Source organism: Poecilia mexicana, unplaced genomic scaffold (assembly GCF_051168715.1).
Source record: "Poecilia mexicana isolate PSO_F unplaced genomic scaffold, ASM5116871v1 scaffold_14, whole genome shotgun sequence".
NCBI lineage: Eukaryota > Metazoa > Chordata > Actinopteri > Cyprinodontiformes > Poeciliidae > Poecilia > Poecilia mexicana.
The window spans coordinates 11465134-11489277 of NW_028263383.1; the positions used below are offsets into that span (position 1 = coordinate 11465134).

Here is a 24144-nt window from a genome sequence, read left to right on the forward strand (position 1 = left end):
AGTTTAATTGCAAATCCAATCACCCAACGGGCCAGCTGAATGGTTAATTAGTAAAGGGTTTAATGTCTTTGCACAAAGAGGAGTGCCTTTGAGTTGGATTCAACCAGAGCCTAAACAAAAAGACCAAGGAGCCGTGGATTACACATTGCTCAGTAACAGAAGCTGCGTTGTGACCCTGAACAGAAGATACAGTAGGCATTCAGTCTGAGAGAAATGCTGTGTCAAGGCTGCTAAAATAGGTCAGAAGTAAAAGTCTGCTTTATTTTTTTCATGTTTAAAAATGTCTGTAATTTTACACCCAAAACATTTATCGTAGTTAGACACATATTTAAACTTTATTTGTCTCTCTCTGCTCCTTGTAGATTTTTCTTATGCTTGAGTTGAAGGCCAACTTGTTGCTCTTGCAGAGTAGCTGCAAGAGCAACAAGTTGGCTACAATGGCACATTTCTGTCCCTGAGCTTTTAGCGCCCTCTGGTGGAATCTAGAGGAAATGTTTTTAATCTGGTGAAACACCATTAAAAGACCCGAGACTCTGATGATGTAAAAAGTAATATAAACTAGTTTAATGCTAATGTTTCTCTTGTTTACTTGGCACATAATGACTTCCACTTCAAACTTTATATTTGCATCTATCCTTCTGAATAAAATAAACTGTCCAGGAGCACAAACTTACTTTAAGCTACAATTTAAAGAGGTGTAACTAGGAAATGTGCAGCAGGCCTGTTGGAATCTGAAGTTCATGGTTGAAAGTTAGTTGTGAAGGAAAAGTGTCTGCAAATATAGCTTAGAGGTTACAAGTAGGGATTGATTGCATTAAGATAACTATCTTTTCTATGAATATTATCAAATATGTTTGGCTGAAAATAAGGTCTTTTACATTTCAACATGCATACCTTTTTTATTTGTTGCATCAACTCATTATTTGAAATTTTAGCTAAATATTTCAAAAACAATGTCCATGCTTTAATAATTCAGAAATTATTCAGAAACTATTTGCATTTATAGATTTAAACGTGGAAAATAACGCTGAAAAAAACTGAGCTGTCTCTTCATGGATCCTCTATGATGCTTTGCTTAAGATTTCATTACTTTAAACCAGTTTAAATAATTGGTGCAGTGTTGAACTGTTTTGGAAAGTCTTCCTGTTACAGGGAAGTTTTGCTTTTTGGAAAGTCTGTCCTGTATTCATATGGCCCAGCTGAAAATGAGTTTGACACTCCTGCTCTAGGGAGTAGAAATCTGGTTCTCATCGTTTCATCCACATATATTTGCTAACCTGCATCGCCCTGATGGTAGTGTAGATTAAAGCCTTTCTGTCTTAAAATAATTCTCTCCCTTTAAATCAGGTGAACAGCAGACCCAACGTTTTAAAATGAGTAATGTAAATGTTATTGTCTTGGAGTAATTTTAGTGCTCAACATGGATCCAGCTGTTTGGATGTTGGATCGCCTTCACTCCCCACTGGGATTCTCCGTCTCAATTCTATGTTTTTTCTTTGGACCATTTCTGACGCCCCACAGCAACCGCGCTGACCAAGTCATCATCTAGTCATCACTATTTGATTCTCATCACATTTTTACATTTTATCACCCAAACTTAAGACCAAGATGATGACCTGCTTATTTAAAACAAAATGACAAAGAGCTAACCATTTTGACCTGTCAGTGGTCAAAATGCTTTACCACCCATACTCACAGGTCAATATGTAACTTTAAAGCACAGTCATAATCAAAGTAACATCAAAAATAAGGAAAGTCATTACAAGTCAGTCAAATGTACATTTTTGAATCACAGTTTCAAAAATGCATGATTTATTAGAGAACTGCTAAAAAGGAGGACAGGTTCATGTGACTCTTATCAAATCAGAAATTATATAGACAATCTGACAATTTCACAGTGTTGTATGTAAAACCGAAATTTAAGGTAAAACCTGTAACCTGTATTTGAGTAACTTTACTTTCTAAACTGTTTATTCTGCTACATCACTTTCAGTTTATCAGCTATGGCTGAAGTTGTATTAATGGAGAGAAATGATAACAATAATGCACAGTAGAGAACGGAACAGGTATGTTAATGATTTTCAAGGAAATGTTGGACAAAAAATCATTCAAAATGTTTTTTTCTGTTTGGTTCCCTGATCAGATGGATTTTCTCATTTCTGCACTTCATAGCTGCTGATTGATTTGAGGGCGGCTCCTCTTGACCTGAGACCTTTGTTCCCCAGCTTTTTCCTCATATTTAGAGTTTGGTGTCTTCTGACAACATCTGGACAAACATAAAAATGCAAGTGGTCATCTCACCCATGATGAGGATGTGCAGTTTCAGCACATCTGCATCCATCACACACATGTTGCCAATTAATCTACATGAAGCATTTGAAGGACTGACTCATTATCTGAGCTTTTTTTGAAGGCATAGTTCTACTAGCATACGTACGTTTCCGAAATCAAAGTAAATAAAAGAAATACTGCACCAAGTACTCTGGTGTTTACCGGGTAAAGCAGTTTTTTAATGAGCCTGACTGACCTAAAACAGAAAAAGTTTAAATCTCATTAAAAAAAAGAAAAAAAACATTTATTTTCAGTGTGTAAATGTCTGGTTTTAACTCTCAATGGGAAGAGAGCTGCAGTTTTCTCTCATTAGCTTCATGTTGACAGCTAATGCTATGTTCAATTCATATGTATATTTACAAACATAATTAAAAAGAAACATAATTACAGAATGAAAACACTTTCAAAATCACAAACAAGCTTTTTGCTGAGGGACCTCGCTTGATTATTCATTATGCTAAAGTTAGTTTCTGTTCCTGGTTGGTCTGGTTTTACAGGAAGAGCTCCAACATGTCAGGTTGACAAGATCAGGCCTGTAAAACATTTAAAATGAATAAGTTGTCATTTGGCCAGAGGCCTGGAGGGTCAGTCTTACCCAGGGAACTGCTGCATGTGACTGATTGTGTCCGGCAGCGGCATTCCAAAGCTCTCAGGCAGCAGGAGGCTCAGCAACCCTGCCACAGCGGTCAGGCTTCCCATTAGGATGTAAGGCAGGGAGACCGAATAGGTTCCTGTGTCGCAACATCAAACGAGGAGAAAGGATGGTGAAAAACAACCTTGTCTGCAATCAATGGACTGCTCAGCTGCTGGAAACAACAAGACAAACATTTAAAGTCAGACAGTTACAGAGAGCTTTTGTCTGCAAGTGACTGGTTAACAGTGTATTTCTGCCTTGGGCTCTTCTTGGTTGTAATATGTGGTTTCCTCCTCGATTACAAAGATTTTAAAGCACAGCAGGTGGCGTTACACAGATAAGTCCTCAATTCCAGTGCCCTGTATTCATCTCCATCCATTATCTACACCTGCTTATCCCTGTAGGGTCAGTAAAGCTGGTGACCATATCCAGAGACAGACGCACACACTCACCCCTATGGGCATCTAACATGTTTGTGGGCTAAAGCGTTAGCACCCGATAAAAACCAAAACATAAACGTGAAGAAAATGCAAATTCCCCACAGAAATCAAACCACAATCTGAGCTTCCGACCTTCTTTCTGCAGGTCGGTAACGATGAGCTCTGGAGATTTAGTTTTACCTCTCTTACCATTCTGCTGACTGAATGGAGATGAGTATCAGGACTTTGGGTTGTTTTTGGATTTTGGGCTCATAGTTTTGATTATTATCCGTTTTCTTCTGCTTCCTTGTGTCTGTTTTTTCAGTCTTAGTTGATCTAGTTATATTTTGTTTATTTATTCCTTGTGCTTTAGTTATTATTTGTTTCAGTTAGTTTGGTTTTCCATGTTCCCTTGTTTGTTTACTCTCCCTCGCCCCTTGTGCCTTCCTCTCTCTCTCTCCCTTCAGCCTGCTTTCTGCACTGCAAAAAGACAAAATGTTACCAAGTAATTTAATCCAGTTTCTAGTGTAAATATCTTGGTACACTTGGAATAAAACAAAACTTACTTACAAGTAACGTTTTTAAGCAAGTTATATTGACTTAAAACGCTTATTTTAAGTCAATATTTCCTTAATATTTTTGAAAGATCTCCAGTTCCATTGGTAGATTATTTCACTTAATTCATTTTTCCCATGTTACAAGTGAAATAATTTACCAATGGAACTAGAATATTAAGAAATTACTTAAAACAAGTGCCTAAATCTTGCTTAAGTTATTTTAAAGTTAGTTTTGTAATTTTTTAAGTGTACTAAGATATTTGAAGTAAAAATACTTGGTGAGATTTAGTTTTTTGCAGTGTGATCTCTCCCCTCACACCTGACACCTGTTAGCCAATCAGCTCAGGTCTGTTGTTCCAGCCCTCCCAGTATTTAGCCTCCTCTCTTCCACCCACTCCTTGCTCCTTCTTCTTGTCCTACTCCGTTTGCATCATGTTCCCTGGATCCCTGCAGCCTCCTCCCAGTTTTTTGTACGTTTTTTGTATTTTCAATTAAAACGTTTTCTTTATCTCCTGGTTGTTGACTTGCATTTTGGTTCCTTCCATCATAATAACGAGATAAACTTTATAATCCAATCTTTTTGTTTTAACTATTTCTGTAAACCAGATGGTTTACATTTTGTTTACGTGAATGCCAAGTTTTTATTTTTCTAGTTTGAAGAATGCCTTTGTGCCACATACTCGTGCCCCAGAAACACAAAGTTGAATGTTGCTACTTAAAATTACAGCTAAAAACATATTTATTCAAAGGCCTTTTAACATATTGACACCTGAAAATACTAATTAAAACTAGAAAGGTGTTTCAAGAAGGCAAGAGAGATCAGGAGAAAATCATAAAAACTTAGTGTAATCATGTGATACATGTATTAGTTCTTAACTTAACCTAACAAAGGAAAAGAAGATGGCAGACTTACGTAAGTAAATGAAGTATGGAGCAATAATGCTGCCAATTCTGGAGGCCGTGGAGCAGGCGCCGATAGCCGTGTTCCTCAGCACAGTGGGGTACAGCTCTGCAGTGTAGGCGTACGCAACGGCAAAGGCAGTGGACACCGCAAACTTCCCCAACATCTCAAACGTTATGGACAGAGCAGCTAGGTCTGCAGCGAACAAAACATGAATTTAATCAGAGTTTATACAACAAAATATGATAAAACTGTGTAAACGGTGATGTCATACGTGCTGGTACGAGATGTATGATGAGTAGAAACAACCCTCCTGAGGAGAGTGATGAGAAAACACTCAGTCGTCTGGAACACCAGCGAAACATAACCCAGGACAGAACGTAGGCTGGCATCTCCATCAGGGCGGACAGGAAGCAGTTGAAGTAGGGGTTTCCGTTGAGGTTCGCCGTGTTCAGGGAAAGGGCAAAGTAGGCGATGGTGATGGTGTTCCTGAAGCATAAATACAAAAATATTAAATCTTTATGTTAGAATATTTTAGTCAGAATATTAACTCTATATTTGTTGAATGCATAATTGCATTTTAAACTAGCTGTAATGTTTCCACTGCAAGTTGCTTTTTTATTTTCTACATTAGAAATATCCATTCAAGCAAATGTCACTTACAACCACATCTTATACATTATTATGTGATATTTACAAAGTTAACCATTTCATATTTTGACAAATCCTAAACATTACAAATCTTTTGTTATGCTCTATGGTAGGTAAAAAGTCCTGTATTTGTAAAAACTATTCCATGAAAACTTGTAGTTTGAAACGTGGTTCCTAGTAACACTGTGTGTCCTGTTGATCCACTCAGGACACACACTGCATCCATGCTGTGTAATTGCATAAATCCTGGTTTTCATCATGGCGGTCGCTGCACAGGACTTGACGTGTCTTTGATGTTCACAAAGAGGCTCTGAAATTTACTTTAGACGATGCATGAACAAAAGGTGACAGATGGAAGGACTCTGTGCATACTGCATGTGCAGAACTGTATCTAATCGAAGTGTGTGCTTGTGTGTATCTAACTGTAGTGTGTGTGTGTGTGTGTGTGTGTGTGTGTGGAATGTGGAGGCCCACTGGGACTGCATGGACTCACCAGATCACCCACAGCGTGATCGAGATCCAGCGGATGTTTGGGGAACGGAGCAGGTCACAGATGTTGCAGGGCCTCTTCTCGTTGGCCTTCACTCTGTTCTGTGGAGCAGCGGAGCATGAAGAACAACAGACGTCTAATTAACAAGCTGAGATGTCAGCCAAGCGGTACTGTAATGACACTGAGGCTTTTGAGTTCGCTGTCACTTGAGGAGGGAATTTGTAGTTTCTACCAGCTTTGTACATCCAGAGGCGAAAACCTTTTTTTTTCTTCAGTCAGTTGTGAAAAGCATGGTTCAATCCTTGCCAGTGATTCTCCAGTTAATTTTAATCTGGGCTTTGACTGGGCCCTTTTACTACTAAATAATGCAGTGATCGGCATCTTTACATTGTTGTCCTGCCTGCAATTGTCAGCCCATTGTTCTCCTGAGAGGTAAACCTCTAACCTGCTTCATTAGGTTAGAAAATCGTCTCCTATTCAGCTTCATTTGTCCAAGCATAAAATCTGATCAATTAAATAAAAGTATCCCCACAGGATGATGTTGCCATTACCGTGTTTCCAGTGGGGATGGATTTTGTTTGTTTACAGGTTATCGTTACGTTCTTCTTTTGACCAGATTGTTTTCTTCCATATATTTCAATGTTCCTTACTCTTCACATTTATCCACTGGATTTTGTGGTTATAATGTTTTCAAGGCAAGTTGAACATTTTATGGTGTTTTTGCAAGACAGAAATCCAAATGTAGAGAGTAAAAACCGCAAGGAGTCGTATCCCTTGCAGTAAAGGGATCAATGTTCCTTTATTGTTAAAGGAACATTATTGTTTATGTTCCTTTAATAAGAAGAAGCTAATTCCTGAATACATTTTGCTTCCAAGAACACATAAAAACTGAAAATTGAAAATATATTTCTATATATTTACATCCACTCACAACTAATCTAAGTAGTTTCATTCTTGATACTCCAGAGGCTGTTAAGAAATTAACAAATTTGTCTTTACAACATATTAAGGCTGTAGGAAACTAAATGTTTTAATTTCTCTAATGAAGGATGTTCTCACCTGTAAGGAGCTGAAGATGACTGTTGGAGGCTCAATGTTGTTCATTTCAGCTGCATTTCTGAGTATGGCCTCGGCTTCTTCTGTTCTCCCCTGAGAGAGCAACCATCGAGGAGACTCTGGAACGAACCTGCAACAAAGTCAACAAGAAAAAAGCTAAATTATTTTAGAGATTAGTGATGAATCTAAATCAATCTGAGCACATAATGAAATGCAAGAGAATGTATTTCAGAGCCTGATGCAGCAGACCGGTTCTGATCACATTAACACAGTGACAGCAGGTTCATAGACTTCAGTTATGGAGATATTTATGTTCCACATTAAAAAATCACATTGATGTTCTTTATTTTTTCAAAGTCATTCCAACAGATGACTGTAGTAATATTTACAATATTACTGGAGTGACCAAAGCCAGTTTGTCAAACGTGGCTCAAATGTTTTCATAAATACTGAAATAATGTTTTCATAACCCTTATGCCCCCATGCAGAAATGAGACTGTAATCCTACTAACATTGGATGCTTTTGCTTTCTTAATCCAACAAGTAAAAACACTTGAAAGTACAAATCCAACATGGAAAAACATCCTGAAGATTCCTACTTTTACAGAGACTTGTAAATGTATTCTGACGCCTTGAATCTCTTTTTGCATTTTGATGATTCAACCCAAAACCATCTTCAAATAAAAGTCTAAAGTGCTGAGTGCATTTTCATACCTCTTTTCATCTGACACCCCTAAATAAAATCCAGTGCAGCTAATTGATTTCAGAAGTGAAATAACTAGCAAATGTAGCACCTCTGTTATTTAGTTCAGTATAAATAATACTGAAATTATTATTTATTCCACAAATGGTAGACCAGCTGAAAATTGTTGACTTGTTCAGTACTTATTTTACCCACTGTCATGTTTGAACAACACAGGGTGTACTGGTCCATTAATGATCTGAAACGGAGAATGGTGCAACCACAAACACGCCAAGACCGATTGCTTATCTGAACTGAGATCTGTACCTCAGGTAGATTAATCTTAAGGCAAAACAGAAAATATAATGCCTTCCAAAAATGTCTTTCAAGTGTGCAAGAAAAGCTAAAATAAGTTAAAATGACAGTCAGTAACAAACCATGCAGATGACACGGCAAACGCATGAAAAAGTTGCTTTGGTCAGATAATACCAAGGAATTATTCTGGAAAACATTTAAAATGGTAAAAAAAAAAAAAAAAAAAAAAACAGCAATCCACATCACTAAAAGAGCGTTCCTATCATGAAACATGGTGGAAGTGGTATCATGCTGCGGGGATGCTGGTCAGAGTTGATTGAAAGATGGACTGCAAAAGACTTGAAACTGGAGCAGATATTCACATAGCAGTAACTATACAGCTTGAGCAACAAAACATTTGTATGAGTTAAAGTAACCCAGTCAATGTGGCAAAAGTTGAAAACTGATATTCACAAATGCTCTACTGATGGAGTGGCTTTTTTACAAAGAATAATTCAGAAGGACATCAGTCACTAGACATGCAAACCAGGCATAACAAAGAGACTCATGGCTGCAGAAACTACAAGGTGTTCACTTAGTGGGGCTGAGTTCATGCACACGGCACATTTTCAGATTTGTTTAAAAAGAAAATCCCAAAACTTGTTGAAAAATGTGTAAGGATATAAATACAATTGAGACCACTCTAAATGCATAAAAGGTTCAAATCTATATTTTTAGATAAAGTATTCACAGTTAATTCAATGGTAATGCAAAAACTTTTACTAACTACATAATTTATTTCAAAAGGAAAATCTGAACATAAGACATTTAAAAAAGAAACTAATAATTGATTGTTGCTCCAGAAAGGACGGATCCAGTAGCTTGTCATTATCAGCGCGTGAATGGAAATGACAGATTTTATGTAAAGCATATTTGATTGTCCTAATAAAGGCTCATTTCAGAAAAACCTAAAGGTACTGTAAGTAAATTGTCAAACTCAAACTTTGGAAGAAAGTGGACACAGACATGGCAACATACACCCACCTACCACCAGAGAGGCATACACAGGCAGCTGGGCAGCATCAGGGCCAGCAGCAGCATCCTCCAGTCGGTGATGAAGAACGCAATCAGTGGCAGAAGCATGTAGCCCACACCAAAGAACAGAGAGACCGCAGCCGTGGAGAAAAGTGTTCGGGTACGAGGGCCCAGAACCTCCATTCCTCAAAGCAAGCCCATTACAGACAAATTTCAGGCACATTTGTTAAACTGCGTTTAGGTAATAATGAATAATTTGGAAACATTTGAGCTGATTTACCTAAAACAAATGCAACAATATAATTTGAAACTTGGCCCATCCCCACAATGAAATACAAAGCACAGAAAACGATCCAGCTTGGAGAGAACACTTGAATGAACTTGGAGACCGCCTGCAGGGCGATGGTGGCAAACATCACAATCTTCCTCCCAAACCTGAAATTAGCATTCAGCATAAATTAGTTGGGAAGTAAACAGATTGTATAAAGTGAGGACATGACAAAAAGTCAGTCAGTCGAGTTCATAATAGCTTGACTACGGCCACTATTTGGAACAGTGTTAAGAGGAATTGGCTAATTTTTAAAATGTGAGAAGACATTAAGTGCATAGATAAATTGACTCTCAAAACACATATTTTAATCTGTAGACATAAAAAATTGGTGAAAATAAAGTTACATTTGTACCTGCACACAGATTTTCTTCTGAGGTGTATTTTTGGGAAGCTAAATAAACTTTCCATAAATATCCTCACAATAAGAAGACTGACTTTTAAACTAATTTGTGTTGAACACCTTAGGTATCCTGTTAAACGCCTCTTACAGTAGATGAATGGATTTTGCTCCATTCATCCAAACAAACCTGGTATAACTCAGTTTGTGCACACCACCCTGCTCACATATTAAACCCATTTGTCTCTTGGCTCTTCCCACTTTGCTGAAATCTTTCAACATTTGTCAGGGATGGTTTTGTGCTTTCTGAAATGAGTTAGTTACACTTTAAGTTGCAACTCGTTTTACTGTGAAAAATACTCCAACAGTTTCAGACAGCAACTTCACAATGTGTCCTGCTGCCGTTTGTAGTTTTATCTTCAACACCTATCATGCTCATATCTGGAACAGGAGCCCATTGTTTCTGAATTTCCCCTCAGTGGGACAATAAGGAATATTTCTAATCTGTTATATTTCCTGAACTGAATGATTTCTGTTCAGGAAATCATTCAGTTCAAAGAATAGAACTGAACGATTCTATTATTTTACATCAAAAGATCTGGACTTGTGGAGGTTCACTCTTCTCTTGGTGATATCTTATTTGATTTATCTGATATGTTCATGATCAGGGAAGCACCTCTACAGGATGTCTGTTCCACATCGTTCTGAAACCTCAACAGTTTCACTCAGATCATCTTGCTCATGTTGAGCTAAGACTTGACTCGGGTGTTTCATTGTTGAAAGTTTGTGACTGATTGACAGAGCGGCATCTTGTCTTGTCAAACTCAGACAGAAGATTGTCTTGAGTGTTGGGTAAACTTCTGTACAATGATTATCTTAGTCAAAGGTTAAACCTACAGATGCAGTGATCAGGTTTTCCTGAGTACTGAGGATTTTTCCTTAAAATCTAACCTGATGGGTCCAATTTTGACAACTTCCACAATTTTCTAAAACATAAGAGGAAAAAAATAAGCGTCAGGTAATTTAATAGTCAAAAAAATCTTATTGTATGTAGTGAGTTAATGCATTTATAGACCAAATATGGGCATTAAGATTTCCTGCATTTAACGAACAGGACTGACCAGTCAGAAAAATCTTGTCTGCTTCAGGATTTTTTAGTTATTTATGTGAGTGCATCCCCCTAAGCTTCCCTTTTGTATTCATGGAGAACTTGTAGGTTACAAAATGATTCATGCTGCCATCTTTCTCTAAAACTACAAACAGGTCCACCACCTGTCAGAGAGTTGTCCAGAAATTAATGAGCCAGTGAAAACACCACCGAAGAAGATGGAAGACGTCAATGGCCTCTTCCAGCTTTCATCACACACTAGGTTCCACTGCATAGGACAGGAAAATAAAAACGTGTGGAAACAAGCAGTATAGATTAGATCAGGAAATCATGCACAGATAAAATACACATTAAGAAAAAAATTAAGACGGTTTAATAAAAATGAGATTTAAAATGCATCACACACAAATATTTGTCAAATGTAGCTAAAAAGGTTTAACTTTTGAGAATATTTGCACAACTACCATCATTTTTAACTATACTAATAAAATTGGATTTCCATGTAACCTCGTTATAAGATTAAGTAATTTGGTAGGTTTGTATTTCCACTGGCATCAGTAGCATCATCCGATGAGTCGGAAGCTGAACACACCTCAGAGACGATGGTAGAAGTATACACGCTGTGGTCAAACTCCCATCCGTCCAGACAGCCTTCTTTCGGCACATTAGACAGATTAACGTCGGCTCCAGGCAGCAAGCCTCTCTCCGAGTAATTCAATAAATTCTCCACTTTGTATCTGGAGCACTTGCTGGGCACCAAAGCGCCGTCGCGGTTCGCATCCTCCTCCAGCGGGATGCTGCTGTTCCTCCACGCCGCGCTGAGGTTCAGGTGCGCGGGCAGCGCGCAGCGGTGATCCGGCGTGTCGGCCAGAAACACGATGGAGAAGGCGGTGAGTCCAATGGGGACGACGCTCAGGCTGAGGAGGAAAAAGACCCGCCGCTGGAAAGGTCCCCATTCTCCCAGGAAGGCGGTCGCCGCCTCGTAAGCAGTGGCTTTGTTGGCGGCGGAAGACTCCGGTAGCATGTTGGAGTTGGGAAACAGCGGAATGAATGAAGTCCGGGTTTCTCTGAAGCTGTTCTGTTTCAGCTAAAATCCATCCCGCCCTCTTAGGTTTCAGGAGAGTCTTTAGCTTTTTCATTCTGAAGAAGCCTGTTCTTTGTAGGCCAAACCACAAATATACAATAATTAACTGACCTCACAAATACAGACTTCTCACAGACTTAAGGAGAGAAATTTTGTACAAAGTTCAGTCATTTACTTTTCCTTTTTGCTCATTAACATTTAAGTAGAAAAACATCGACTATGTTATATTACAACTTGCAGGCGCTTTTCAAGGTAGAAATGCACATTCTGTCCCAAAAAACAAATTCAAACAAAATTTCTAAGTAATGTTTGTATTTTTGATAATTATAGAGGATTCAGAGATATCCAAAAATGAATTTTGGGAAGGGAAAGCAGAACATTCCCCATCTATGTCCAGTTGCTGTCCAGTAGGAATTGCTTCTAAAAGTCAGAAAATCCCATTAAGTTTGTCAATAACATCAATTAAAGAACAGTCCAGTATAAATGCACACAATTAGGTTCACTCAAAGTGTTGACTCGTCTGAGTTTTCATAAAACTGATCCTTAAGTTCACTTTTTGCTACTTAGAATTTAATTTTCTGCAACAAAGTCCAGTTTCACTTTTGAGGCATTCCAATGACACATCATAGCTTAAAAATAAAAATGCTTATTCATCTTCCCCTCTAATAAATTTAGCAACATTGCCAAATTTATAATAAAAAAGAAACCACACTGCCTGCTCGGCCATCATGGTTGAAGCCCTTGAACCTCACTTGGTTTAAACAGACATAAAGTGTTTTATAGCATGCAGTGTTTTTCAAAGAGTCTAGGAACCAGAGTGTTTAACTCAGAGGTTACTGGTCCCAACTAAGAGAAACTTTGACATTCAGTCAATAATAACAGCAAATTGATATTTTAACAGCTTCCATTTTGTAATCATTACACAAATAAAAACGGTGACCTCATGTTGGTTCACAAAAGGGGCAAAGTGTTATTGAACCCAAGAGATTCCAGGAAAACCGTCGTAATAAATGAGCATAGCTGTATTTAAGATAGGTATGAACAATACATATTTATGTCAAAATAAATAAAAATAAGAAGACTGTTTCAGCTCCTCGCTTTATGTTCAAGGTCAAAACGCTTGTACCCATTTTCTCACAGCTTGTTTCATAGTTGATCAGATGAACTTTTATTTATTCTCTCCATCCCAGACCTGTGGATTATTCCTGTTCACCGAAGACAAAACACAATCTCTCACTTGAAGATATAAGATACAACTAACCTCAAATAAACACAAGAACCGAAGGCAAGAACCCGAACCCGACCCCGAGGGAAAATATGTTTGGTCTTAAGCTATTGTAGATTTGGAGTCATCACCTGTCCAGCACAAGCTGAAACAGGCTTCTTTTCTCTGCTTGTGGATGGCTGAGAGTTTACTCAAGTCCCTGAGGCCAACTGAGACTGATTCTCAATACTCAGATCCAGTATTCCAGTTTAGTGTCCACTGTCATTAAAGGCTGCAGCTGCGTCAGCTATCATACTCTTTAAACGTTTGAGTTAGTGAAGTTTGGAGGTCATGTCAAACAGAAAAATAGTCATATGTCCTAAACAAAACCAACTCAGAAGCCTCGTTCTTGTCTAAGTGGATGTTAAGCTATCTTGGGAAAACTACAACTTAGCATCTTAAAGGAATTGATTAAATTGTTCAATGACTCTAGAAAAATGAGTTAAATTTAAACTGTGCAGTAAAATTCAAACACAAGTCATCAGTTCATCTGTTGCAACTTGAGGTGATCCTCTTAAACTCAGGCACAAAACGGATCCTCTCAGCCTGCAGCGTTTGAGTCATCAAACACAAACCTGATGCCTCTGAACAATATGTGACTCCAGAGCTTTATATGTAATATAGTCCATGTTAAAGTGATGCTCTTTTTGGTAAGAGAAATGTTCTGCATGTAGGATTATTAGACGTAAATTCCCACTCCCATTTGCAACCAAACTCCAAAAACACCCAAAACCTTAAAGGTGGCAGGTCCATAAGGACAAATGTTCTCATGGCTTTTCGTTGCTTGTGTTTTACTTTACTTGGGTGAACAACATTTACTTTTCAAAGATGGATGCTGTATTTAAATAAAGAGAATATTTGGGGGCAACACATGCTACCAAGGCAGCAGGAGGCAAGGTTCCAGGCGTCCACAAGGGGGTGCTGTGGACACAAAGACATTTACAAACAAATCAGTTATAAATAAAAAATTAAGACTTTGCAAGTTTTTAAATATGCTCTGTTTTCATTTGATGTTACACATAATGTAATACAATTGCAGTAAGGTAATTTTATGTAGCACATTTTCAGCAACAAGGCAGTTCAAAAAGTGCCGAAGGCAGGAATCTGGCTAAGCAGAACCTCATTTCTGGAAAATTTTTCCAAGTCCATTAAAACACAGACATACACAGTTTATCCCCAAATTATTGTCAGATTGATAATTAAAGTCCATCCATTATTTAACATGTTTATCCTTGCAGGGTCAGCTGGTGCCCATCTCAAGCTGTCTGATAATTAAAGTAACGGTTTAATTTTACCAACATTTTGCTTCTGCAACATATGTGCAGGAAACTAAAGCTAAAATAAGCTTTAAAATAAACCAGACCCTTAATGGTTTGACTGAATCCTTGTGCTTGTATATTTTGTCACGTGCACACAGTCATGCCTCTGACTGTGTGCACTATGAACTAGTAACATCTGGTATTAAAGCACATGTTAATGATTACACACACTGCAACAGACTTCATCACACACAAAATAAACTCAGCAGGAATTGATGCTGTTCCTCACAGACTGTCGATGGAATTAATTATTTTATAGTGAGAAAAATGTTAAAAACAAAAATACATTTTCAAGTGGACAAAAAATACATAATTCTCTGGAAGGAAATTAATTTAAAGGCAAAATGTAAGTAAAATATCAGAAAATTAAATTCTGCCGTGAAACTTGACGGTAATCCAAAGAACATTTTGTTGCCAGCCTGCGTATCTGCATCCAGATGTGAAACAAAATAGGAGACTCTTTTAAAATATTTTTTGCTTTAGTTTTATGCAATTGGACAGATGGATATTCAATATTAATCTCGAGAATTTCCCAAAATACACATAAGAAACCTATAAAGCTGAAGGGAAAAAAACTTTCAGTAAAATTTAATAGCAAACATTCCCAGATCTGTCGCAATGAAATCACATCATAACATCCCCAAAATCCCTAAAATGTCATCATGAGACCTAAACTAGACTATTGCAAATGATGATATGGAACTACTCTGCAATCAGAAGTTTACCAGAGGGAAGTTGGACAAGGACCAGCAGTCCTGGTAAAATATTATTTGGGCAGATTAATCCAAACTTGAGCCATCTGGACATCAAATCAGAGGAAGCGTTCGTCTTTAACCTAATCCTAATCCAGCATACCAGGAGAGGAACTGTGAAGCACAGAGGTGGAAGTCAGTTTGCTGCAGCTGAACCCAGCCAGCTCAACATCATGAACTTTACCATGAACTCTACTTTGCATCATGGGGGTTTGAGGAAAGAAATAAAGTTGTTGCAGAGGTTGGAAAGAGCAACATGACAATGGCCAAAAACAAACCAGTAAATCTAACAAAAACGACCTGAGAACTAAAAAATGGAAAACCAGGTGTTGGTATAAACAAGAAGCTCTATATATCTATTAATAATGCACAATATATTGCCCATATGTCATGTTTTAACATGTCTGTATGGACCAGGTATGTAAAACTGGGCCGATATTACAAACCGATGTTTGCTTCCGTTTGGTTTCAGGAAACTGTTAGCATGTGGTATTTGTAGGTTCATGTAACAGTGATGATGGTACAAGATTGTACGAGTGTTTAACTAAAGCTAAGAAGCAGCGTAGGTGGTGTGTTTGCTTTTACACTATCAAAAGTGTAAGAAAATCTAACCTAGACGATATTGGTAGGTATCGGTTATTGGCCTTATTGGTACTATATCTGTGCTTTCCTAGAGGAATGCAGGAGACCTGCAGAAGCACTTTATGGAAGTATTTTCAACCAATAATAGGATAAGATGTCCTGACTTCTTCCTCAGCTGCATATTTGTTTTATATCATTTATATTATAATTTTACAGAGAAACATAATGATATCTAAAAAATAATTTCAAAAGACCAGAAAACTGAACAGGAGTTATGTTTTCACAACTAAACCATTTCTAAACTTGTGAAGTCAGCTGACAACTGGGATCAGATTCCAAAGTTTGATTAGCTGTCTATGTAGGATAAAAAAACTCAACTAAGCTGTCACTTTACTAAATGTGACATTTAGTAATCAGAGTGGAAGTGGAAATAATGCAGTCTGGAGACTCTGAATACAGTCCTGATGATTAATAATCAATGCACTGATTAAGCTAATTGATTTTAAAAGGAGTGTAGAAATTCCTTAAAACCATGTTGACACATTAATTCATTTGTAATTCAGAGGTTGTTCTTCACATCTGTTTGCTGTTTTCTAAATGTTTGTGTCTAGAATACTAAGTGCATGAAGCGGTGCAGCTCTCAGTCCTCCAGCAGAATGCACAGAAGTTTTCTCTGTGAAGTTTATTGAATTATTTCTAAGGAAAACAGAAAAACCTGCAGTTGGACGTCTTGAACACGACACACAGCAAAAACCTGACTTCATTGGGAACATCTGTTCCCTAATTTTGCGAGTAAGCCACCAACACAGAAAGCTTTATTTGGTTAAAACTGATTATGTAATCCGTTAGCTGTGGCTGCTGTGCAGACAGAATTTAATGTCTCCCTCTAGAGTTACAGTCTGTAACTGCAGAAATGAAGATCTACACACAGTAGGTCTACTTTTCTTGTTTTCCAAAGACACAGTTGTAAAAACATCAATACACATTCTGACCCAACAGATTCATGTGTCGTTCCACAAACGCTGGTCTGCAAAATATGTGTGGTTTCTCAGGGACCATGTGAGTTAAGAGTTTATCTTTAAGATAGCAAAGCAAACATCCAATTGATACAGTTTCAGTAGGACTTTCCATAAAGGCAGGTTTCCCTCAGCAGTCTGTTTTAACACAGTCCAACAAGAGTCTTAGCGCTACTTAGCAACATTTAGAGTACAGTCATGTGGACTACTTGGAGTATTTAAAAGTGAGGAATGCTGTTTAGAGAAAATACCACAGCAGGAACCTTTTCATGGTCGTGTGGGTTGCAGGGTACGTACAGTAGAATAACGTCTCTGGAGCTTTAATTTACTTTACTTCCAGCAAATCAAATCACTTAGTGAAGGCTCCGAGTGGGTCAACCGGCCTTAGAGAAGATTTCGATTTGGGATAGAAACTTGTGCTGCACACAGCTGGTTTAATACTCACAGGACTTGGAAATGGAAATTTTTCAATTCTGACTCCGGCCCACCGAGGGACCCAGTCCACTCTACCCCACAGAGAGCTCAACCCTATAACTCTGGCACTGAGCTGAGGAGCTGAGGAGGGACACCACACTTCACTGTGAACAAGGCAGGGGGAGATGGGAGACTACGATGAGGAAACTGCATTTCTTGGACAAATCGGTCCTTACTTCTGGCTCACTTTCTTCCTCTTGAACACAGTTTTTGTATCAACCGGATTCAACGGACTTTACATCATCTTTGCAGGAGCAGCTCCAAAACACAGCTGTCTCGTTCCAGATGTCAACCTGACCGAGGAATGGAGAAACGCCATCATTCCCTTCACAGCAGTGGGTGATGAAGCAGTTCACAGCCAGTGCAGCAGATATAATCTGGCTGCGGTTAAAAATCTCTCTGACCAGGGTTATATTCCTGGGAGGGACGTTAATCTCACTAATCTGCCACTAGAAGGATGTTTAGATGGATGGAACTACAGCAAAGAAGTTTACCAGTCCACAATAGTCACTGAGGTCAGCATGAAGGTCCATGTAATGTTGGTTTTTTCATGTTCTGCTGGGTTTTTTAGTTTTGTTTCTAATCTTTGTGTGTCTGCAGTGGAACCTCGTCTGTGACAACCAATGGAAAGTTCCTTTTGCATCTTCAACCCTGTTTGTGGGATATCTGTTTGGCTCTCTAATCTCAGGACAACTTTCTGACAGGTATTTCATCCAATTCAAGAAATCTGTACAACTTTTAATTCTGCAGAGCATGATTTTCTGTTCAGCAACATTTTATAAGCTTGTCCCAGCCACTGTGGCATCAAACACGTGTTGCTTGAAGAAAACTAAGTCCTGATTAAACCACCTAGTGAAGTCTGCTGAAGATTTCAGATCCACTGCTGACAAAGACAACAGCGCCATCTTCTGTTGCAGTAAATGCGTTTTTAGTCAGGTTATTTGGAGCAACTTTTTTCTTCACAAGTCAGCGATAACTGTTTTTCTTTCAACATATGAAATGTGGTAGTATTATATTCATAGGGCAATCATTTTTTTAATATGCTGCCTCCCTATAAAGTAGCAGAGTTAATTTATTTCAATAATTGAGAAACTTGTACATTTTTATTTATCATTGTGCACATAGTGATATATTTTAAGATTTTATTTTGTGCATTTTCATAATTTTTACAGGTAATGAAAACTGAAACTGTTCCACATACAACTGGAATATTTCATAAAACCAATTAAAATGTTTCACCCCAGGAAAATCAGCCTTTTCTCATAAATGATCTGTTTGTGGCTCTGCTGAGGTACTGAAGGAGCCCAGATTGTTTTACAAGTTGAATTTTTGGGTTTGTGTCTCATTTTGTTCTCATGAAGTTTAAGTCAGAGAGGGCTGACCCTTATTTAACCCCCAGAGATCTGGTTACAAGGGTCAAGAGGTCAGCAACCCATGACCTTCCTATTGCAAATACAAAAAGCTGATTATGAGCAATAAAATGGTTCAGGGTTCCAGACAATTTACCAAGTGTTGACATCACAGTTACAATCAGAAACACACACACTGTTTAACAGATTCGTGTTTTTTAAGACTGAAGAGTTCAACTCCACTAAGATATTTGCACTAGAAACTAAATTACTTGATTTAGTTTTTCAGTGTGAAAATGTCAGTTTAGTGACTCCTGAGGCATTGATGCAGTCCACACCTCTAATTATTCACTCATGCTACTGGTTTAAATTTTCAACCAGACTTTTTCCTACCACTAAACTTCAACATGCTTTCAAACTGCTCTTTACATAGAGCCAGTTACTTCAGTCATTACCTGATGGTACATACACTCCTGTCATGTTAGCATTTCTCTCCAGAATTATCTTTCAGAAAAGTTTTTCCTTGTAAACACCTGTTCAAAATGTATTCTTTTAATGTCTCTCCAAAATATGTCTGTATGAACATAACTCTATATACATTCAGCATCTTCAAAGAATTTGTATGAACTTTTGGAAATGTAAATCTACTTTCAACTGCATGACTAGATTGATAATCATGAACATTAGTGGTTAAAAAAATTAGTATATAAACTGGCTTTTTTTGAACTTATGCTTCTTATGAGTAATAATTTGAATGATTGTAGTTCATCTAAATTGCTTCAATATGTTTTAATTCAAAGCTAATGAGATGAACCTGTTGTCGTCCTGCAGGTTTGGAAGGAAGAAGGTTGTCTTCATCTCTCTCGGGGCTCAGTCTCTCTCTGTTCTGCTTCAGTCATTCTCCCAGTCATGGAGGATTTTCTGTGTCATGTTCCTGTTTGTTGGAGCCTCTCAGATATCCATCTATATCTCTGCATTCGTACTGGGTAAGTAAATATGAACCTATAATATTTGTTTTTCAGTGCATTTGATGCTTTTTCTTTAATCCTCTGATAGGTACGGAGTTGTTGAGTAAAACCATGCGAGTCCTCTTTACAACCCTCGGGGCCTTCCTGTTTTACTGCATCGGCTACATGACCCTTCCTTGGATCGCATTCGGCATCAGAGACTGGAGAACCCTGCTAGCCGTTCTGTCAGCAACCTCTGTGGTTTACATCCCTTTGTGGTGGTAGGTTTGTCACGGATTTCGCACCGATTTCTAGAATGATGTTCAAAATGTGATGAATGTTTTAAACTATTTGTTCAGGTTCATCCCAGAGTCGCCTCGGTGGCTGATTACTCAAGGAAGAGTGATGGAGGCGGAGGTCATAGTGAGAGACGCAGCAAGGAAAAACAAAGTTCAGGCACCGTCAGTCATCTTCAAAGAATCAGAGGTGAGATTCGGCTCAGTCCACGCCGCGTCTTTTTCTTTACAGTTGCTGTGAAACCGCAGTGTGTTCTGGTCACTTCCATGTTTAGGGTCGGTGTCTGCTAGCTGGGGGTCAAGGGCCCCTCATCTCTGGTGTGCTTTTCACAGAAAGAGATTTAAACACAGAGGAAATCACTGAATGAGCGACAAGCCTGGCTGAATTAATAGAATTATGGTGATTGTCACATTAATTTCTTTATTGTTTTGATGTTTTCTGCTAGTCTAAATTAAAATGGTTCAACTATTCTCTACCAGCTCTAAGAAGGATGTTCATGGATTCCAAAGTTATTTTTAAAGTCAAGTTTTAGGATTTCATGACATTACTGGATACTTCAGGACAGGTAGAATGTGATTAAGGATTTATTTATCTATAATTCTTAGATTCAAGTGGTGCATTTGTATTAGGACTTGAAAATGTATGTTCACAGATTTTCTACATCCTGACGGAGCGTGAGCCATTGCAGAACAACGGACAAAATATGTGCAAAACTTATAGAGACAAACAACTGCAGTGCAAGGGAAAAATACACACCATTTTCTATATTAATTTAAAAAACATATATAAATACAATATTCAAAACTCTTATGTTTGTGGTTCATTTAATTTTTGTGAGTATTACTTCAAAACTAAACGATGTAACCTTTGCCTCACTGTGGGACAAACAAAAACATTCATGATGAATTGAAGATATTTCTTTGCACATGTGTTTAATTTTAGGTTGAGGAAATTCCACCTGGGAAGAAATACACCATGCTTGATGTCCTGAAGTCCAGTAAACTCAGATGCATCACACTGATGTGTCTCCTTTTGTGGTGAGAATAAAAGTTTTTAATTTAAACATTTGACTCTCTGGGGGTCATCATTTATGGATAAATGAGAGAACAATTGTTGTACATAATGACAAAAACATACATAAATATCTGTCCATTAAAATCTGGATATAACCTTAAATGTAATACTCTCTTTGTCTTTTCAGGATGGCAATAAACATTGGGTATTTTGGGTTATCCCTGAACACTTCTAACCTGAGTGGGAATCCTTTTCTAAACTGTTTTTTATCAGCCATTACTGAAGTTCCCGCCTATATAGTTTCTACCTGTCTGCTGAGGAAATGTCCAAGGAGAGTGATTCTGTCAACCTTCCTGGTTATCGGAGGAGGCGTTCTTCTGCTCATCCAGTTAATCCCTGACAGTAAGACTTCTTAATCTGATTACATTATAGAACATTTTAGGAATAGGAACACTTTGGCTAGATGGTAAAATTACAAAAAACTTCCCTTTCAATGTTTAAGGTATCCTTCTAATGTTTAAAAGGGATGGAAATAGAAAAAAAAGTTGGGTTTTAATTAAAAAAATGTATTCACTATTTTATGAAATTTGCATATTCTCTGAAATGTCAGATGAAGAAAGTGTGTAAAAATAACTTTCTTCCATCGGCACAGCAATCATGTACTTCAGATTATTTATTCATGTTTAAACTGGGCAATGTTTAGCTTGTTATAACTGTTTTCAAGGTGAAGACCTGTAAAGTTGTGCTGGCTGTGCACATGTGCACGATAAGCAGCTGTGTCAGGTAAAATACTCAGACATTGTGTTCAAACTGATACCTGACTGCTGACTCTGCAAACTCAAAGTTTACCAGAAGACGAGAAACGTGTTGATTATGTAAGCAACTCGCATTCTTTGTTTAAGGTGATTTCAGCTGAAGTAAAGGTGGCAGCAAAGGAACACATTTAGCCTCTAAACTTAAAATACAAAGTAAAAACTGTAAACCATGGTTGAAAATGTCCTTTCAACTGTAAAACACAAACATTTTCTCCAAAATAGACTGAGTTTGCTTCCCCCAAACAAGTCTGTTTTCAGAACTTGCTCTCAACAGTTAGTCTTTTTTAGCACCTAATGCACTGAAATATTCAGTAGCATCATAGCAGCTGCTATAAATGTTTTGGATTCATTCTGCCATTATTTGTGTCGCTACATGACCTGCATCATCATAAACTAAACTATTTATCTCTTATTTCTCCTAAGCTCTACATTATGTTGCTCTGGCTCTGGAAATGACTGGGAAGTTTGGCTTCACCATGGCCTTCACCATAGTTTACATCTACACTGCTGAGATCTACCCCACTGTGCTCAGGAACGTCGGCATGGGAATGTGCTCCTCTGCAGCTCGCATCGGCAGCATCACTGCTCCTTATGTCATCTATTTAGGTACTGCCTGCCTCTGGTGATTTCACAGAGCAAAAAGCATCTGAAGTATGCCCTTCTTCAAGGTCTGACTTATGTCCTCATATCTACAGGTACATATAACAAGGTTCTGCCTTACATTCTAATGGGAAGCCTCACCATCGCCTCTTCTGTGGTTAACTTCTTCCTCCCAGAGACTTTCAACAAAGATCTACCAGAAACAGTGGAGCAGATGCAAGAATGCCAGGGGTATTCATTCATTCATTCATTCATTCATTCATTCATTCATTCATTCATTCACTGGAGTTTGAATAGAAACTGCAACCAGTTTCATACTTTGTGGGATTTTTTCATTTCTTTGCAGAAATATGCATTTCTGTTACGTACAGCTACAGTTAAATACAAATAATCTGAAAATTAAACATAACATGAAGCAGAAGAAATCAATGGAATACTTAAGTGAATAGAAAATGATCAGTAGCTGTTAATTTAATTTAATTTTAAAAACACTTTACTTGAAAATCACCTTGATTTTTACAGTGCATCTGTTCTGAGCTCACGTAATGTCTAGATAAGGTGACTGAAGTTATGAGTTATTTAAGAACTTGACCTTGAAGCTGGTGTGCAGTGAAAACAGACAGACTTTCAGATAAGACTTCAAACGGCTCCGCTGTGATAAGAAGACGTCACTTTGATGACCTGGAAATAAAAACAGCACATCGCTGTAACAACATGGTAAAATGTATAAAAAGACCAAAATTTAGGGATTTTTTCTCACTGTCTGACAATAAAATAGTTTTAATCATTTTATTTTACATAAATCACAATTATCATTTTTATTTATCTAAATCCAGAACTTTGAAAGACATTTTCCATCGATTTTTAAGTTTGAGCGCATTAAGTTGATGTACATTTTTTCAACTAATTTTAAAAATATATTCCATGCAGGAAGTACACAGTATAAGAACATGATGTGAAATGTTAATTGGCAAAATACCAGAGAAATGCATGTACACTTATGAGATTACTGACCTTTAGTTTAATTCTGTCAAATGGCAAGAAATCAGAAATAAGAAATATTAATTTTCAGTTTGATTTTGAACTGTTACTAATTTTGTATTTCTAAAATACATTTTAGGTTCTGTGGACGATCTGAAAAGAAGAAATATTTTCAAAATGGAGAATCACGCAATCGACCATTTCTACAAGAAAAACCTGAAGTGCAAACATTAAGCCTTTAGATTTTGTTTTATCTTAAGGAAATAAAATTTGCCTTCATCTCTCAACAGAGATTTGTAAATGAATCTTATAAAATGTCTGCTGGGGATCCAAAAAGGCAAATACTGTGGTGTGTTTGGTTTTATTTTCACTTAGCTGATGTTTAGGAATTTAAAACATTTTCTAGAAATGTTAAAAAATAATAAGTGAATAATTTTTTTTGTATCCACTTGCACCATGTGTGATTGGTCAACATTTTTTGTCTCAATTTTTGTCTTTCAAGTGTAATTTCCATATTGTACACATGAATTTTCTCATCTCAAAACCTGATAACTTGACTGGATATTATGAGAGAACAATGTTGTTTTATTTCTTTAGTCCTCTAAGTTCAAATGTTGTTTAATTATTTAGAAAAATGTATTGTGATCTACGTATTATTTTTAAGATTATCTGAATATCCAAGTCAGATATGACTAAATAGCATAGAAAAATGTAACCTGTAACTTTTTTCATGGTGGATTTACCAACTAACTTCTTTAAGCCGTTACAGTGGTCGCCTGCCTGTGGTTTAACGCTTCTCCTTTGCGTTCTGCTCTTTTTTGCAG

The 24144-nt window shown here is 37.5% G+C and overlaps 2 protein-coding genes and 1 long non-coding RNA gene across 5 annotated transcripts in view; 2 read left to right on the forward strand and 1 right to left on the reverse strand.

The window, feature by feature from the left end:
• Positions 1-6052, forward strand: part of LOC106920973 (uncharacterized) — a 16080-nt gene extending 10028 nt beyond the window's left edge. The window contains exon 3 of the long non-coding RNA XR_015765181.1: positions 5962-6052. This is a non-coding gene — a long non-coding RNA (uncharacterized LOC106920973). The remainder of the gene's footprint in view (positions 1-5961) is intronic.
• Positions 1771-11887, reverse strand: LOC106920972 (solute carrier family 22 member 4-like). Of its 3 annotated transcripts, XM_014992345.2 has the most exons (10): positions 11419-11881; positions 10991-11094; positions 9331-9485; positions 9064-9235; positions 7043-7169; positions 5987-6084; positions 5117-5331; positions 4855-5037; positions 2927-3062; positions 1771-2266 (listed from the first exon to the last, which is right to left on the reverse strand). In XM_014992345.2, the coding sequence occupies exons 1-10, from the start codon at positions 11848-11850 to the stop codon at positions 2167-2169; spliced, it is 1722 nt and encodes a 573-aa protein (XP_014847831.1). In that variant the 5' UTR covers positions 11851-11881; the 3' UTR covers positions 1771-2166. The 3 variants fall into 3 exon arrangements, with proteins under 3 accessions (XP_014847831.1, XP_087868306.1, XP_087868307.1); XM_088012180.1 differs by lacking the exon at positions 1771-2266 and having other exon boundaries at positions 2997-3137; positions 11419-11887; XM_088012181.1 differs by lacking the exon at positions 1771-2266 and having other exon boundaries at positions 3017-3134; positions 11419-11887.
• Positions 11888-16981: 5094 nt separating this feature from the next.
• Positions 16982-24035, forward strand: slc22a5 (solute carrier family 22 member 5). The gene is made up of 10 exons (XM_088012183.1): positions 16982-17832; positions 17918-18021; positions 19498-19652; positions 19723-19894; positions 19973-20099; positions 20853-20947; positions 21112-21326; positions 22163-22345; positions 22435-22570; positions 23460-24035. Exons 1-10 carry the CDS (start codon positions 17443-17445, stop codon positions 23560-23562), a joined length of 1680 nt encoding a protein of 559 aa, XP_087868309.1. The 5' UTR covers positions 16982-17442; the 3' UTR covers positions 23563-24035.
• The last annotated feature ends 109 nt before the right edge of the window (positions 24036-24144 follow it).

Excerpts from the sequence above, each read along its gene's own strand:
- LOC106920972 (XM_014992345.2), bottom strand. The coding sequence starts at position 11,850 with ATGCTACCGGAGTCTTCCGCCGCCAACAAAGCCACTGCTTACGAGGCG. Across the intron at positions 11,095-11,418 it reads CTTCTACCATCGTCTCTGAG|TGGAACCTAGTGTGTGATGA; the intron begins GTGTGTTCAGCT and ends TGTCCTATGCAG. Across the intron at positions 9,236-9,330 it reads TATTGTTGCATTTGTTTTAG|GAATGGAGGTTCTGGGCCCT; the intron begins GTAAATCAGCTC and ends GCTTGCTTTGAG.
- slc22a5 (XM_088012183.1), top strand. The coding sequence starts at position 17,443 with ATGGGAGACTACGATGAGGAAACTGCATTTCTTGGACAAATCGGTCCT. Across the intron at positions 17,833-17,917 it reads AGTCCACAATAGTCACTGAG|TGGAACCTCGTCTGTGACAA; the intron begins GTCAGCATGAAG and ends GTGTGTCTGCAG. Across the intron at positions 18,022-19,497 it reads TCAGGACAACTTTCTGACAG|GTTTGGAAGGAAGAAGGTTG; the intron begins GTATTTCATCCA and ends GTCGTCCTGCAG.